Genomic DNA, 16,455 nt, shown 5'->3' with positions numbered 1-16,455 from the left:
TTTGAGTGTGTGTGTGTGTGTGTGTGAGAGAGAGAGAGAGAGAGAGAGAGTGTGTACTGCCTCTCAGGCAGAACATGGCGCAGTAAATAGATTTTAAACCGACTTTTAGGATCACAGTTGATGTTCTTTCCTGGTTTTGGACGGTGACTCATTAAGGTAAGACGTTTAGAAGCTTCATAAAGTCACTGTTTTTGACGCTTTGTTCCCTCACTCTCTTACTCTTTGTATCTTTACACTCGCAACATTGTTTCATGTTACTTCCTCCTTCTGACCGCTCAGTGTAGCCTTTTAGCTTTAGCTTCAGCTAACACACTTTAGCTTTTGCTAACACTTTCCTGATCTGTCAGTAAGGGTTTTATCATTCAGGGAGTTGAGAAGAGTGAGCGGACTAATGCGGAGAGTTCAGGTTAACCTTGATGTCCAGGTGGAAAACACACAGGGGGGTGGGGGGGCTGTGTCCCAAATCACCATCCAGTGTACAGGACACAGTGACGGTGTGTAGAGCGCACGCGGCGTCTCTCTCTCTCTTCCAGTGTGGACTGCAGTGTAGAGAGTAAACCTCAGGCAGGGACTTCGGCCAGGATGGATGGGACCAGGTGAGTGTAAGACAGGAAAGAGAGAGAGATTGGATGACAGGACAAGGTGAGTGGAGGGCAGAGAGACGGGACAGGATAGGAAAGTGTTAGGACAGGAGAGAGAGAGATTGGACGACAGGACAAGGTGAGTGGAGGGCAGAGAGACGGGACAGAGAACGTGTAAGACAGGAGAGAGAGAGTGTGGATGAGAGGACATTACATTACGGCATTTGGCAGGCGGCTTTATCCAGAGCAATGTAGATTTTTATCTCATTTTTATCTGAGCTTTTTAAGGGTTAAGAGCCTTGGTCAAGGGCCCAACACTGACAACTTGCTGGTTGTGGGGTTTGAACCTGGGACCTTCCGAACCATAGCCCCGAACCGTAGAACAGGGTGAGTGTGGGACAGGAGACGACTCTGGGTGAGTGTGGGACAGACTCTGGGTGAGTGTGGGACAGGAGACGACTCTGGGTGAGTGTGGGACAGGAGACGACTCTGGGTGAGTGTGGGACAGGAGACGACGCTGGGTGAGTGTGGGACAGGAGACGACGCTGGGTGAGTGTGGGACAGGAGACGACGCTGGGTGAGTGTGGGACAGGAGACGACGCTGGGTGAGTGTGGGACAGGAGACGACGCTGGGTGAGTGTGGGACAGGAGACGACGCTGGGTGAGTGTGGGACAGGAGACGACGCTGGGTGAGTGTGGGACAGGAGACGACGCTGGGTGAGTGTGGGACAGGAGACGACGCTGGGTGAGTGTGGGACAGGAGACGACGCTGAGAGTGTCCACTCTCCACTATGTCCATCCTGTACTACACTTTCTGTCCTGTCCCACACTCTCTCTGTTCTCTCCTTTTCTACACTCTCCTCTCCTGTTCTCCCCTCTCTCTCTGTCCTGTTCAGTCCTGTTCTACACACTCTATCCTGTCCTATACTCTTTGTCTTATACTACACTCTGTGTGTCCATTCCTGTGCTCTTCTATCCAGTCCTGTCCTACACTCTCTTGTCCTGTCCTACGCTCTTTCTGTCCTATTGTATACTTTCCTACATTCTCCTTTCCTGGTTTACATTGTCTTTCCTGTCCTATGTTATTCTCTCCTACCCTACATGCCCCTTTTCTGTCTTCCATTCTCCTGTCCTGTCATATATTCTCTCTGTCCTATCTTGCAGTCACCTCACATGTTCTACGTTCTCTTGCTCTGCCCTGCCCAACACTCTCTTGTGTCCTGCCTGACACCTTCCTGATTCCCACATTGCTCAGTTCTATCCTGGGGCTGCAAATTGTGCATAATCCAATATTTTTCATACCCTGCACTATATGGCCAAAAGTATGTGCACCTCTGACCATCACACCGATGTGCACTCCCCTCCCCCCACTCAGTCGAAACCTCTCTTGTGGCTCATTTGTAGTCTACAGCTGACGTTTTTTCTTTTTTTGTCTTTTCAGGAACCATGACAGATGAGGACGCGTTTCTTCCGGTGCAGGAGGTGGGTATTTTGAAGATTTCTTTTTTTATGTATATCCTCGTCTTACTGCAAACCATAGGGCAGTCCTGACAATCAGTTGTATATGACTTTTCTTTGTCTATCTTTTTTGAAAAACCATATTTAAGGATGCAGTCCAGAAGTAAAGTGTAAACTGTGATTAAAAATCAAATCGTATTCAAATGGCCATAATATTTTGTCACCCATTGTGCAGCTTTTAAAAACTCGTTATGCTCGCTATGCACAAATCCTCCAGAAGCTTCTGATGTGTGCAGCACTTAAACAACGGATGGTGTGATTAATATTCTCATCACACAGGAAGCGTCTCTTAGAAAGCTGCAGAGTTGTGTGTTTTCCTGTATTCTGCGGTCGGTGTTGCTTTCCTTCAGCATGAGATAGAGCGCGAGTCGAAGCTCCAGATCCCGCGGCACAGAAGCGCTCTCACTTTTTTTTTTTTTTCTTTTTTTTTTTGACGAATTAGTGAGCGGGTCGTCACAGGCTGCTTCTCGAAACGTCACTTAATCAGAGTTATTTATATAGTTCTTTCATGCAAAGTCTTAAAAATGTGTGTTTAAGTAGTCTAGTGGTCAGAAGTAGTCAGTGGAACAGAAATTGGGTCAAAGGTTGCATCTTGTAGGAGTTCATATCTAAGTAAAAATAAAAAATAATGCTGGTTAATGTTTTAGGAATAATGCAAGCTAAATAAATAATCCATGTGTGACTACAGATTAATATTAGAATTAGATCAATTTGAAAAAAACAATTTTTAAAGTAAAAGACATATGTAGCTCCTGATAGGCTAAAAAATAATAAAATAACGAAATAACTTTAATGAATAAATATTTATTAAAGTTTTTATTTTAATAATGCAAGATCATCACATTTATCAGGATTTTTTTTTGCATTTTGTAACCAAAATGTGTATATGCTGTAATAAATGTGTGTAAATATAGAAAGCAGTTTCCTTTTCTAATTTAATAATAATAATAGTAATAAAATTTATAATAACAACTGGATGTGCTCGCGGCTGCATTTGCATGGAATTGTACAGCGTCATTAAGTTACCGTGAAGTGCGCGGAATGAAGGTGCGAGATCGTGTTTATTGAGTAGATTTCAATTGCACACTCATAAGTGCGTATTAAACAATGTACAATTATAAAAGGACGTTTTCTATTTAAATTTCAAATTAGCATGTCTTCTCTTCCCATGGGCTGATTGCGATGAAACAAAGCTTATGTGTTACCTCAAGCTCGACCATATACACCTGCGTGAAAACCCCATCAAAGTTCGTTTAGCGGTTTTTACATGATGCGTGCACAAACAAATTCAGACAGACAAAAATTCAAAAAATTGTCTTGATGTTTTCTATTAGTCGTCTTGCGTCTCCCAAAATATTTTTCCGCAAATATCTACAATTTACAGACATGCCAACTTTACAGTTTTATTATATGTAATAGATGATAATAATAATAATAATAATAATCACCAAAAATATAATACAAATCTAAGAGAATTAATATGAAATAGAAAAACAAAATACATTTTAATGTTATTGTCTTTTATTTTAATTCATTGTTATTTTTAGAATTAAATAAGGTTTTGACATTTTATAATAAGTATTATAAATATTATAGATAGCAGATTTTCCTGAATGGTTGTATCTTGTATATTTTTACTCTATTAACAAAATAATAGCTGATTAGATATAAATTAAAATCTAATTTTAAATTTGGCATTCGGGCGATCCATTTTTTTATTTTTTAGATTTTTCTCGTAAACCTGGGCAGAGCTAGATATTATAATGTCTTGGTGTGACTGACAGGGTTTGTTCTGTTTTCTCTGTGCAGTACTTTGACTTTGATCCAGCATGGATTCCGATGGACCCGGGTTTTGCTGCTGTGTCACACCCAAACACACATCGTATAGGTATGAGCGTCATCATTAGATACCCTGGCATGAGGATTGCATTATTATTATTATTATTAGTAGTAGTAGTAGTAGTAGTGGTAGTCTTGGTACTTTTTCCAGAGACCCACGAAGTGCAGATGTACCAGTAGTGTGTTTGTGCATTTTAAGCATTGAATCTTGCTCATACACTTTTAGTCCAGCAACGGGGCAGATTTACTCCTCAGCTACATAGATATTATGGGACTGATTACTCAAACTTCTGCAAATAAAGTATGTAGGAAGTGTGTGTTATTGCATGTAGGTATGCACAGTTAGAAGGGAGGTGTTTTAAAGCCGAGCCTTAATTGTGTCACTTTGGACGTTTAGTTCACCGAATGGGTTCTGTCATCGTTAATCACAGTAATACCGACAGTCTGGCATATTTACTAATGCCCTCGTCCACTCTTTAGAGAGGGTGTGATATACATGTACAGGTGCTCCTTGCTTCAGATCAAATGATTTTCATGTACATCCCTTGCTCCAGATTAACTAATCATGAATGACTTCCCTCTTCTAGTCCTAAATAAATCCAAATGACTCCTCTTCTCCAGATTAAATTTGTCCAATTGACTCCTCTGCTTTAGGTTTACTTCTGATTAAATGAATCACCAATGACTCCCCTTCTCAAGATGAAATAAATCCTGACTGACTCTCCTTCTTCAGATTAAATGAATCCAGAATAACTCCCTAGCTAAAGTAGTACAAAGTTAATTATTAATATTATATTAGACGGTGGGGCAGGATGCCCACTCTAATGAGTTTTTCATCCATCTTGTGCAGGATGCTCCTTGATAAAGCTTCTTTAGTGGAAAAAGAATTATTCGTTCTGAACGCAAATGAAAAAACATGAATGAATAAATATGAAGGCTTATTTACATATCTTTATGCAAAAACTAGATATTGGAGCCCACTTAGCTTATAGGTCAGAGGGGGCGAGATGCCCATGGGTGTCACGTCTCAGACAGGTGACCCGCATACCACCTGCCATTTCTAGGTTAAAGTATAAAGTAGTACCCAGTTGGGTTACTGTTATTAGTACGAAATAAGAAAGCGATCGATACGTCGCCTTCACACGTGAGCGATCTTCTGTAAAACTTTCAAAAAATATGAAACTCCTGTATATGATATATCGTCCTGCTGCTGTATATAATATTTTCTATACTTGTGGTTGATAATCTGGATTTTAAATCCAGATTTATTCTGTAGATACATCACTATTTCACCACCACAGCACATTTGGAAGAAATAAAGAACCAGAGAATTATGTGACGGGTTATTATTTTGTACTTATTGTTTGTAATAACGTCCACCGGAGCTGACGAACACGCGTGCGATGTTGTGTGCCGGACACACCACTGATGTTTACACAAGCTAATATTTTTGTTGAAGCTTAGCAATGAATAATTCATTTATTCTCGTTAAAGTGGTAAACACTTATTATCATACAGCATATATAACATTCGTCAACAAAGTTTTAGGATAAATAGGAAATAAAACACTTTATATCATGCTGGAATAGGATGTTAATCAACAACGGTCTAGTGAAATGGGAGCAGAGTTAACAAGAAAAAGTTTGTTTTCTACAGAACTTGGTTAAAACGTTCAGCATAAATTATCTCTCGCATAACTCAACCGCTCGTCTGTGAACCACACTATAAAAGTAGGTTTCGTTTTGGCTAAGGTTTGGTTATTTCCAACTTACTTGGCAATGTGTTTTTTGTTTTCCAAGGAGAGTGAAATGTGTGATTTCACTTTCATGTTCTAACGCACAGATAACGCAAGTGATTTTATTTTCATTTATTTCATTTATTAAAATTACATTTTTGTAAAATTCGAAACCTTGGCAAAATAATAGTTTCTGTACATAACAATAAGCATGTTGGCCTCTGAGTGGCGCAGTGGTAAAGCGCTCGCTTTATCGTTTGATCCCCGGGTGATGCTGTTACCACTTAAAGCCGGGGCGTAGAGAGAGCTGATTGGCCGAGCTCTCTCAGAGGGGAGGGATGAGAGGTACTTGGTGCTCCCACATTAATCATGGCTCTACAGCCAATCAGGGGCGTCTGTGAGCTCACGCACGCGGAAGGAGCGGCTAACACTTTCCTCCGAGTGTGTTACTCCGCCCTGTGTTGCTAGAAAAGATGCGGTTGGCTGGGTTCACACGGTCCGGAGGCAACGCGTGATAGCCTTTGGCCCCCTAATGTGGGAGCCCCCTAGTGACGAGGAGGAATTGGCCACGACTAAATTAGGGAGAATATCTGGGGAAAAAATCTCCCCTCCACCCCCCAATTTTTTTTTTTATTATTTGTTGTGTTTAGAGAAACAAGGGCAACGTTGTCGAGCTGGGAACCAAAGGTAGACACCTGATTTGATTTGCGTCTCTTTCTGAGGATTGCAATGTTCTCCAAAAAGTTCTCCCAGTACATTTCTGCACAATCCTCTAGTCCAGTAGGTGGCGGTAATCCACCAACGGCATGTAAACAAAAGTAGAAAAAGACGAGCAAATTTCACTAAACAAGAGTATTTTTTACCAAAGAATTTGTTGATTGTTTAAAAACTGTTCAACAATTTAAAAAATCCCCAATAGTTCTTAATTAAAGCAACCACAAGGAACGACCGAATTACAAATTCAATGCAATCGCACAGTTCTATTAAAAACACATGGTATAGTAGTCCCACAATATATGTATGCAGTTTAACAAAAATGAAGAAGCGTAAAACATTACGTTATTATGAAAAAAAATCGAACGTTAATGTAACCAACAGTAAAACAACAGGCTCAGAAGGCTAGCAATCAAATCTGTGACTAGCATTTTCAGAAAAAAAAATAATAAAATAGATTTCCTTATGAAATCCTGCTACTAAAATTTTCCTGTTAGCTACGTAAAAATAGTAGTTAAATAGCTAAATTAGCATGCACCTTTGCCATATTAGGTCATGCTAGCCTTGAACTAAAAAATTTAAAAAATGATCTGGCAGAAATGAACACAAAAAAAAACATATTGGCTGTGTTTTAAAAAAAGTTACATACCTTATTAGCATTCAAGCATGACGAAAGTTTCTTGTTTCGGTTCAAGAATAAATAATAAAACCTCAAGGCTAAAAATAAGTGCACGAGAGGTTCTATCCTCAGAACGGACTTAATATTTATTCCCAGAGGTCAAGCTTAATTACAGAAATAATGAAGAAATCATCTTGACTCAATCAAGGAAAAGATGAAAGGTTTGCCACAAATATAGCGGGACACTGATTTCATGATTTATTTTATAAAAAAATAAAAATAAAAAAAATAGTAAGGACAGTTATCTCTGTCTTCTGATCAGGACTCGATGGAGCTACAGTGTTACAGTGACATGTTTTGACGCTGAAACTGATTTATGAAGACTTTATACACCTTTTATACACTCATCACGGACTTTGTCCTCGTCCGTCTGGCTCTCGGTAACGGCTGTGCGCTAACACCTGCCCTGACTTACCCGAGAACTTTCTGTGAAGCTTTTATTATGTAATGTTGCTCTAAGAAGCAGTTTATGCAATCATAGCGATCAGACTAGATGATTGTACCTCTGTGGTAGATTAGGAGAGACTTGAAAATGTGCTCTGTGAGCTAGTTGATGGCTGTTAAATTCTGGATTCTGATTGGGTAGAAGATGTTGATTTATTTTCTGTATGCACAGCTCTATAATTTTTTTGAAGGAATTTCTAATCACAGGTTTCTGTTAATCGAAGATTTTAGAGGCATTTGTTTAATAATTATAGGAGTTTCGAGTACCAAGGTTTCCGACGTGGGAAAGTTTTCCAGACAGAGAAGTTTGCGGTTTCATAGTAACAGTCCATTGTTTGTTTTTGCATTATGCTGTGTTTTCATCGCATTATGCAAGCGTGAGTATCTTCAATGTAGCGTGTAACTTACACAGTTGGATGTTATATGCAACTACGCGCGCGCACACACACACACACACACAGTTTGAAGACTGGAGGAAACGCAAGGCTGCTTCTGTTTTCTCTCCTATCCTTTCACTTCTCTGTTTGACGTGAGAGACGGTTACTGACACCCAACCACGCCTGGTGTACACTGTTCACAGCGCGCATTAAAGCTACACGCTGACACGAATTCAGTCCTGACAACTTGAACTCATCAAGGCGAACTCTTCCCACGTAAAGGCCAGAATGTCATGTCGGAATGAATGTCGGCGGAAGTTCTACTGTGACCTCTGCTTTGTTTTGAACATATAACCTCAGTTGTGTCTTCGTCATAACGGAAGGCGTGTGGACGCAGCGAAGCTCGATCGGCGCAGGTAGAGCGCCTGAGTGTAGAGGATGTGGTCAGAAACGAGTCACTGTTCAACACAGGAAGAGGAGGCCGAGGCTTATACAGCTACATGAACACACATTAGCAGTGGAAGTGGCAGGGTTCATAGACGAAAGCTCAGGCTAGGTCATAAACAACATTTTATTTTGTTTTATTTTTTAAATCAGCCATAGATTAGATTATGTAGTGTGTGGGCCATCTTAAGTAAGCATAAACCAGGATTAGCCCAGTCTACTTAACATGTAAATCCTGATAAGATTTGTCTTATGTAATATACCTTTTCAAACTCAAATAATTCCCTATGGAGCTACAGATGCTGCAGGAAATCTCCTTGAGCTCCTGTACGTTCTCAGGAACTGAAAGAAGGAGTTGCAGGACGATCCGAAAGCAGCACGGACAATAGAGATAAAAATAAACAAATGAAGAACAAGAGCAATCATGTTCTCAGCTAAAAAGAAGGACCAAGATGTCTGTCTAGACAAATCAAAACAATATACAGTACTCAGGTCTGAGGCAACCTAACGGCCGAACTAATTCATGAATGGAGTCCCATTGAAAGGTCACGGAGGAGCCTCATAACCCTGGGGAATTGACGCTGATGTGACAGAGGCTGAATGGACCAGAAATCGAACCAGAATGTGAAATACATAAGTAAACAAAAACATGTGCTTGAGTAAAAGTAGAGATTCCATAGGGCAAATATCGCTCGAATAAAAGTTCTTTATTTACTTGTTTGCCTGAGTAAAAGTACAGAAGTACCTTTAGATTTACGTTAGTATGAAATATGTGCAGGAATCAATGTGCTGTTTTCACCGTCTGCAACCAACTCAACTTCTGATTTTAAACACCTGCTACATTATTAGGCCTGTCTCCAAAGGGAAGGCAAGTCAAGCAGGTGTTGCCAATGGAACAGCAGGGGGCAAAATTCTTGTTGTCGTTAGTTAATGCAATGCCATGCAGAAATGTAGTAAAATAAAAGTACAGATATGTCCTGAACATTTGAGCAGAGAAAAAGTAAAAAGTATCTTCTAAAAAAACTTATCCAGGAAAAGTACATATGTGTGAAATATGCACACCGCAGCTCAAAAGTTTGGCATCACATGCAAATTTCTTTGTTATTGTTTAGTGATTTTGTTTTCTGCATTCTACAACAATACTGGGGATTTCAAAACTATGAAATGACGAATACAGAATTAGGTAATTTGGTAACAACAACAACAACAACAGACAGATGTTAGTTTAAGACATGGAGGTCGACCTTTCTGGAACATTTCTTGCAAGACCAGTATTGTCACAAAGGCATTTGCCAAACCCATCCAGCTCCATCATGAAACTGAACTTCCCAGTTAAAGCAAGACCAACACTTACCTCTGCTGCAGAGGAGATGTTCATTTAGAGTCACCAGCTTCAGAAAACACCAATTAACTTCAAGCAGCACCTCAGATTAGAGCCACATTGCCATATGTGTGTTTTACAGCAGAAGTAGCAGATACATCTCAATATCAACTGTTTAAAGGAGATTATTGCATATTTTTTTGCCTTCAACATTGCTTTACAGTGTAGAAATCTGGAACAAATATGGAAGTTCAAGGTTCACGTAAATGTACTTGGTTACCTTCCACCTCTGGTATTGGCCTATTTTGTAACTTTTGCTGTTTGAATCTCAAATCCATGCGTCTTGATTCACGTTTGTACATAAAAAGTGTGTGTGGATGTGCAGTATGAAGTGCAAGTGTATTAAAGAACCAAATGTCATGAACATTTTTAATAGTAAACTTTTTGCTTGTAAGCTCAGAAGGCCTACTAATTGTGGTTCAGGGCAGGAAGGACTCTGTGTAATCTAAATTTAGCCTACCTACTAAGAAAGCCTAATTATAGATTTGTGCACACGTGCTCCCTGAAATGAAACCTTCGGGGGCTCGAAATAACCAGAAAGGAAAAAAAAAGAAAAGAAAAGGGGGGAAAAACACCAGCTGTTTCAGTGAAACCTGGTTTAGATCTTAGTTTTAAAGAGTAAACTTTGTGTGAAACGTCCACTGTCAAATTATATTCAGTATCAGCTGTGTATTGTAAACGGATGCATGGATGTTGTTTGGAAATCGTTATCTTGCCAAAAAAAAAACAACACCACAGTTGATTATTTTCTTAAGGCACCACTCCATGATTAGTAGTGATATCAGATGGTTTCTTTATGGAAGCTCTCATCATGCCAGCGTTAACGCTCTTTATTGTTTTAACACTCCTTGAATTTCAGATGTCATGTTTTATTTGGAAATAAAGCTCGACTTCCTGTACTTTCACTGTGTCAGTTTATTGCCTGCTAATGAACCTAGCTCTTGTCACATCTCGTCTAAAATGCACCGATTGTAATCATTTGACTTCACAGATTGAGAAAAATCTAAATTTAGCATACCGTGTTTACTGAAATGAGGTGTGGGCTTCTCAAAACAGCCCACAGAAACATGACAGCCAATTTGGCAACTAATCTCTGTTTCATAGTGGAAAAGTCAAACACTTTCACGTTTGTCATATATTGCAACAACGTGTGGAGGAAGGCAAAAACAGGAAAAAAAACACCACCACCATGGTCGTAAAAAATATCTCATGTCTCTTGTGTTTTTCTCTTTGTGTGTTTCTCCAGAAGGACCTTGTCTCCAAATTACAGAACAACCCAAGCAGGTAACAAGTGATTGACAGTTGATGCGAGATAAAGCCGTAGATATAATTCCCGATGTTTGGTATTGCTTCTCTTGCATTGGAATAACGCTGATGTTTTTGTTGCGCAGCGGGGCTTCAGGTTTCGTTACGGCTGCGAGGGCCCGTCTCACGGCGGACTACCAGGAGCCTGTAGCGAGAAGAACAGGAAGACGTACCCTCAGGTTAAGGTCAGTCTGAGCTGTATCTGCTTTTATGGTTTTTCTCATTTTGAAGACACAGTTTTTTTTTTTTTTATAGTTTATTTTGTGGAAAGCGTTTATGAATCTTAACCAGGGCTTCGGCATTGTTAAATTGTCAGACCTGAGAAGACAACAGTGTTAGAGAAAGGAAGAGAGAGAGTGGGACAGAGAGCGAGAGAGAGAAACAGAGCGAGACAGAGAGAGCAAGACTAAGAAACAGAGCGAGACAGAGAAGAGAGTTAGAGAGAGAGAGAAAGTGACGCTGCCGCATTGGGAATTTCCTCAGAACGTCTCGCTGGTAATTAGTAGGAAGTACCTCTACATGCATTTCTGTGACTTGTGTGGGCATCAGATGGGAAACTCACCCCCACAACTTGACAGACTCAGACACGCAGAGGACACCTACCCCCACTCTTACACACACACACACTCACTCTCTCTCTCTCTCTCTCTTGCACACAATGTGCTTTCTGTTGCATCCAGCAAGCAAACAGTGTAGAGTGTGTAACCTGATCCGGGCTTTTCCCCACCAGCAATAACCCTGAAAAGCGTTTATCAGCACCAAGCAGGAATCAGGATTTTTTTTTTCTTGTTTTCTTAAGAACCAGGGAGCAGCCTGATTGATGTGTGTATCCAAGTTCTCTTCTTTTTTAGTTGTGTGGTTAAAAAATGTACACATACAGGGTGACCTCGCTGTATCATCTAAATAACTTTAAATTTTGATTATCACTTAATTATTTATTTTCTAAATTAAATTTAGAAATTACACTTGAAAACCTCTGATTACAAATTAATTAGTATCTATAACGTGTAATTTCAATATTCCAATTCCAATAAATTATACTGTCATATCACTTAGCTTATAATGCACCTCATTTATTAGCCACCTTAGCCACACCCACAAAACTCCTTAAAAGGTGAAGAAAGCTAAGAAAGTAAATGACTAGGTAAAGGCTAAAGAGCGCCCTAGTAGGTATAGCGCAGGTTGTTTATTAGGGTGTCAATACTTATCTCCTTGCCTTGTTTTTCTTTGTTTATGCCCTAAGTTTAATGAATTGCGCAAGTTTTTTCTTTTTTACATATATAAAATAAATAAAATAAACATTCATAGAATTTATAAAAAAAATTTCTTTATTTAGTAGTCTATATTTTCTATTCATGTTTTTCCCCATGGCTAACTCAGATACTTGAACTGTACACTGTTAATTGTCTTAATCTTAAGGGCTCAACTTCAGTAAGAGTGTAACTCAACTCTATATGTGTAACTTTCCTTATGTAAATGTAAACTGACATAACGTTCACACTTCAGTACAGCCCACTGAGAAGAAGCGTTTTATCTATAAATATCAAATAGTGATGTCATCATTAAGATGATGTGATGATTAAGATTTTTTTCCCCACTTAATTTTTTTTTTTCTCTTTTATTTATTTTTTTTTTTTTTCACCAGAGTGAGCCATACAAGAACAGAGAACACGTTTAGGGGGTTTACAGACGAAGGGGTTGCATTTAAACAATATGACTTCTGCGTTAAGAGGAAGTGTTTCATATTAATTAAAAAAAAAAGTAAAATAAAGAAAGAAAACCTCCCCCTCCTCCTCCTACTCCATACCAAAGGAGTGTTTTGATATGGTTTGATATTCTCTTTGATATAGCTGGGGAATTTTTCCTGGGGGCTGTAGTCAAAACGCCTCTGAGTCAAATCATCTTAGGAGAAAGTGCTAACTGAACCACATGTGAAATGAAACCAAATACCAAGTCTGAGTCAAAGTAGAAGACATCACTCTTAAATATGTCTGTACATTTTCACTTTCACGCAGATGTCAATAAAAGAATATGCCGTAATCAATAGCACTTTAACACACATGATGAATGATAATGGGTGGGGTTTATTCCAGGAGAATGATGCATACAGTGGACAGACCAGAGAAAGTCCATCATCTCTCCCTCAACACACAGTTACATGTTGGGAAATCCCCATATACACCAGTTCTTTGATGTTACCGTACATCACATCCACTTCTTTTCTTGAAACAGAACATCTTTTCTCTGTTTCACTCGTGATTTAGATCTCAGCTGCAATTTAAATGTATGTTTTAATTGTATTTCTTTCTGCAGCACCCTCTTAAATAAGAGTCAAAATAGGATCGTGGATTAATATGTGAATAAATTACACATGATTGATAATACAGTTGGGGAGGTGGACAAAGTCCACTTAGAACCTTAAAGAGTTCTTTAGTTTCCATCTTAGGGGGAATACTAATGTTTTTATCCAGGTGACACGATGATAAGATGCAAACTATACAAAGCACCTTAAAAATCTTTTTTTTTAAACCATATAATTTTGTTAATATATTAGCTTGCTAAACTACAAATAAAGTAAAATTGTCTTGAATATTGCCCCGTCTACTTATTATTTCTGATCATTTTATTTTAAAATAAATTAAATAAAAGCAGAGATAAATAAGATGACTTAAAAATTAATTATAATAGTATTAGTGAATATTATTCTAATTATAAAAGCTTGGGTTTATCTATCTAAGTAATGAATCGATGGAAGTTTTTCAGCAGGCATATTTCGGAGTTTGTCCAGCTAACTATTAAGCTACCGTTAAGAAAATAAAGATGGCTTATTCCAATGTTTATCTATTAAACTAGTGTTGTGACACAAAGTCTGGCTTACTTCAGAGTTTATCCAGATAACTAATAAACTAGTGTTGGAATATAAAGTCGGACTTATTCTTTCCCACTGACAACTAAACTAGTGCAGCACCACAGTCAGACTTATTTCAAAGGTTATCTAGATAACTTATAAGCTAATGCTGGAATACAGACTTATTTTTTCCAATTAATCTTTTTTATATAGCACTTTTAACGGTCATTGTCATTGACTTATAACAGTTTATACAGATACCTCTATAAACAAGTGTTGGATCACAAAGTCAGACTTATTCTATCCAGCTAACAAATAAACGTATGCCTGAAAAGCAAGTGTGATTTAAATAAAGCTAGTTTCTTTAGCTTCCTAATAAACTATAAAATTATTACTAATATAAGCTTATTTCATGGTTTATCCAGCTTAGTAATAAACTAGTGCTGAAAATCATTTAAGATAATTAGTCTAGGGATTATCCATCTTACTACTAAACTTGTATTGGAACACAGAGTCAGACTTATTCTATCCAGCTAACTACTAAACTAGTGCTTAAACACAAATCGGGTCTTATTCCAGTGTTTATCCAGTTAACTAATAAACTAATGCTGGAACATACACTACCGCCCAAAAGTTTCGTTGTTTTTTTCAGTGATTTATTTTATACATTTTACAGTAATAATGGGGATTCTAAAACTATGAAATAACAAATATGGAATTAAGTCATTATGTTACAACAACAACAGTTATTTTAAGATGTTATTTTAAGATGCAGAGTTCAGGCTTTCTGGAATAGTCCTTGCAAAAACAGTATACAATGTAAGAAAGAAATAAAAATCGTGAACGACCATGGAGTTACAAAGTGATCCCAAACTTTTGAACGATAGTGTCAGACTTATTCCATTCAGCTAACAAGGAAACTAATGCCTAAAAAACAGGTCTGACTTCTTTTAGTTCATTGGAATAAACTAGCTATGGAATAAACTACTAAATTAATAATATTAACTTTTAGTCCAGGGCTTATCAAACTAACTAATACGATTAAACCTTGGACTGCGAGAATAATCTGTTCCGGGAGGGTGCTTATATATCAAAGCACTCGTATATCAAAGCAAATTTAACCCATAAGAAATATTGGAAACTCTGATGATTCTTCCATAACCCAAAAATATTCATATTAAAATTATTAGTACAAAATATAAAGTAGAAATAAAACCTACACTTTACCTTTGAAAAGAATTATGTCTGGAATGAGGATGAGAGAGAGGAGGAGGGTGGGGGGCTACTGTATAGGAAGACTTTCACTAACGGAAGCACCACTTTCTGTTGGCTCACTAGAATCATTTTCTTTTTATGTGACTTTAACAAGTAACCTCTATAATGAAACCACCCGTTAACAGTCAAATCTCTCGCGTTGCTACAGCCTTTTCAACCTTTTTCTTCACAAGGGCCATTGTTGCAGTACAGTTACTTAAGAACAATCACTAAACTTGGACACAAAATGTAAAAAATGCTTTATACACACACATGGTTACTATGCTTTAGTAAACAGTATACACTTTTACAGATCTTGACTATATGAGTAAGGCACGCGCACTGAGACTAAGCATGGGAGACAATTACCCAAAATCCTGCAGTGCGAGAGAAGGAGAGAGAACCATTGACTCAGTTGTGATCACGTGATGCTCAGCATACAAAGCATATACGTACTTATCGTAGTGCAAGACTTGCTTATTTATCAAGTTAAAATGTATTAAAATTGTTTTGCTAGTTTTGCAAAACACTGGGGATTAGGTTAGTCACAATCGAATGGTTTTACTGTAAACCACAAAGCAAGCATATTGTGAGATTTATCCAGCTAACTAATAAACTAATAATTAACTAGTAAACAATGTTTGAGCTTTGTAGATGGATTAACCTACCAAAGATTTTAAATGATGTGTTTTTAAAGAAAAGAAGAGGCAGCATTAATTGAAAGCTTATCTAGTTTTTTAAATAAAAATAATCAATTAGGATTTTTTTTTTTCTCCGCTTGTTTTGGTCCACAGATCTGTCATTATCATGGTCCAGCACGCATCGTGGTCCAGCTGGTGACCAACACCAAACAGCCGCATCTGCACGCGCACAGCCTCGTGGGTAAACAATGCGACAAGGGCATCTGCATAGCCGACCTTCAACCCAAAGACTCCTCCATCAGGTATGTGCCACGCTGGTATTCTTTCTCACAACAAATCTCAACACACACAGTGTAACAATGAATTATTTATTTATTTATTTATTTCAGTTTCCCTAACCTGGGTATCCTTCATGTGACTAAAAAGAACGTGAGTAAAACTCTGGAGGAGAGGATGAGTGAAGCGTACAGGCTAGGTTACAACTACGGCGTGGTAATCCATCAGGAAATCGACTCCTTCCAAGGAGAAACACGCCTTCCCAGAGAGCTCACAGGTAACTGTGAGAGTGTATAGGTGTGTGGTTTGAAATATGGCTTTGAAGGTTGAATCGAGCGCATAACATGCTTGATGAGCAAGCACCAAACAACACTGACTCTTTGTTTCATTTACATGATGGATTTGTGTATTTGCGTGTT

At 38.4% G+C, this 16,455-nt stretch overlaps 1 protein-coding gene across 1 annotated transcript in view; it reads left to right on the top strand.

Annotated features, from left to right (window-relative positions):
• The first annotated feature begins 1,949 nt into the window (after positions 1-1,949).
• The window catches only part of nfkb1 (nuclear factor of kappa light polypeptide gene enhancer in B-cells 1), a 28,399-nt gene continuing 13,893 nt past the window's right edge, over positions 1,950-16,455 (top strand). Inside the window, exons 1-6 of the mRNA XM_053515465.1 lie at positions 1,950-2,063; positions 3,909-3,987; positions 10,959-10,996; positions 11,104-11,202; positions 15,914-16,062; positions 16,150-16,313. Of these exons, the coding sequence (XP_053371440.1) occupies positions 2,028-2,063; positions 3,909-3,987; positions 10,959-10,996; positions 11,104-11,202; positions 15,914-16,062; positions 16,150-16,313 (565 nt within the window). The 5' untranslated portion in view covers positions 1,950-2,027. The remainder of the gene's footprint in view (positions 2,064-3,908; positions 3,988-10,958; positions 10,997-11,103; positions 11,203-15,913; positions 16,063-16,149; positions 16,314-16,455) is intronic.

Source organism: Clarias gariepinus, chromosome 16, assembly GCF_024256425.1.
Source record: "Clarias gariepinus isolate MV-2021 ecotype Netherlands chromosome 16, CGAR_prim_01v2, whole genome shotgun sequence".
Taxonomy (NCBI): domain Eukaryota; kingdom Metazoa; phylum Chordata; class Actinopteri; order Siluriformes; family Clariidae; genus Clarias; species Clarias gariepinus.
Note: the sequence above shows the minus strand (reverse complement) of the source record. Positions and strands in the feature narration are given on the sequence as shown.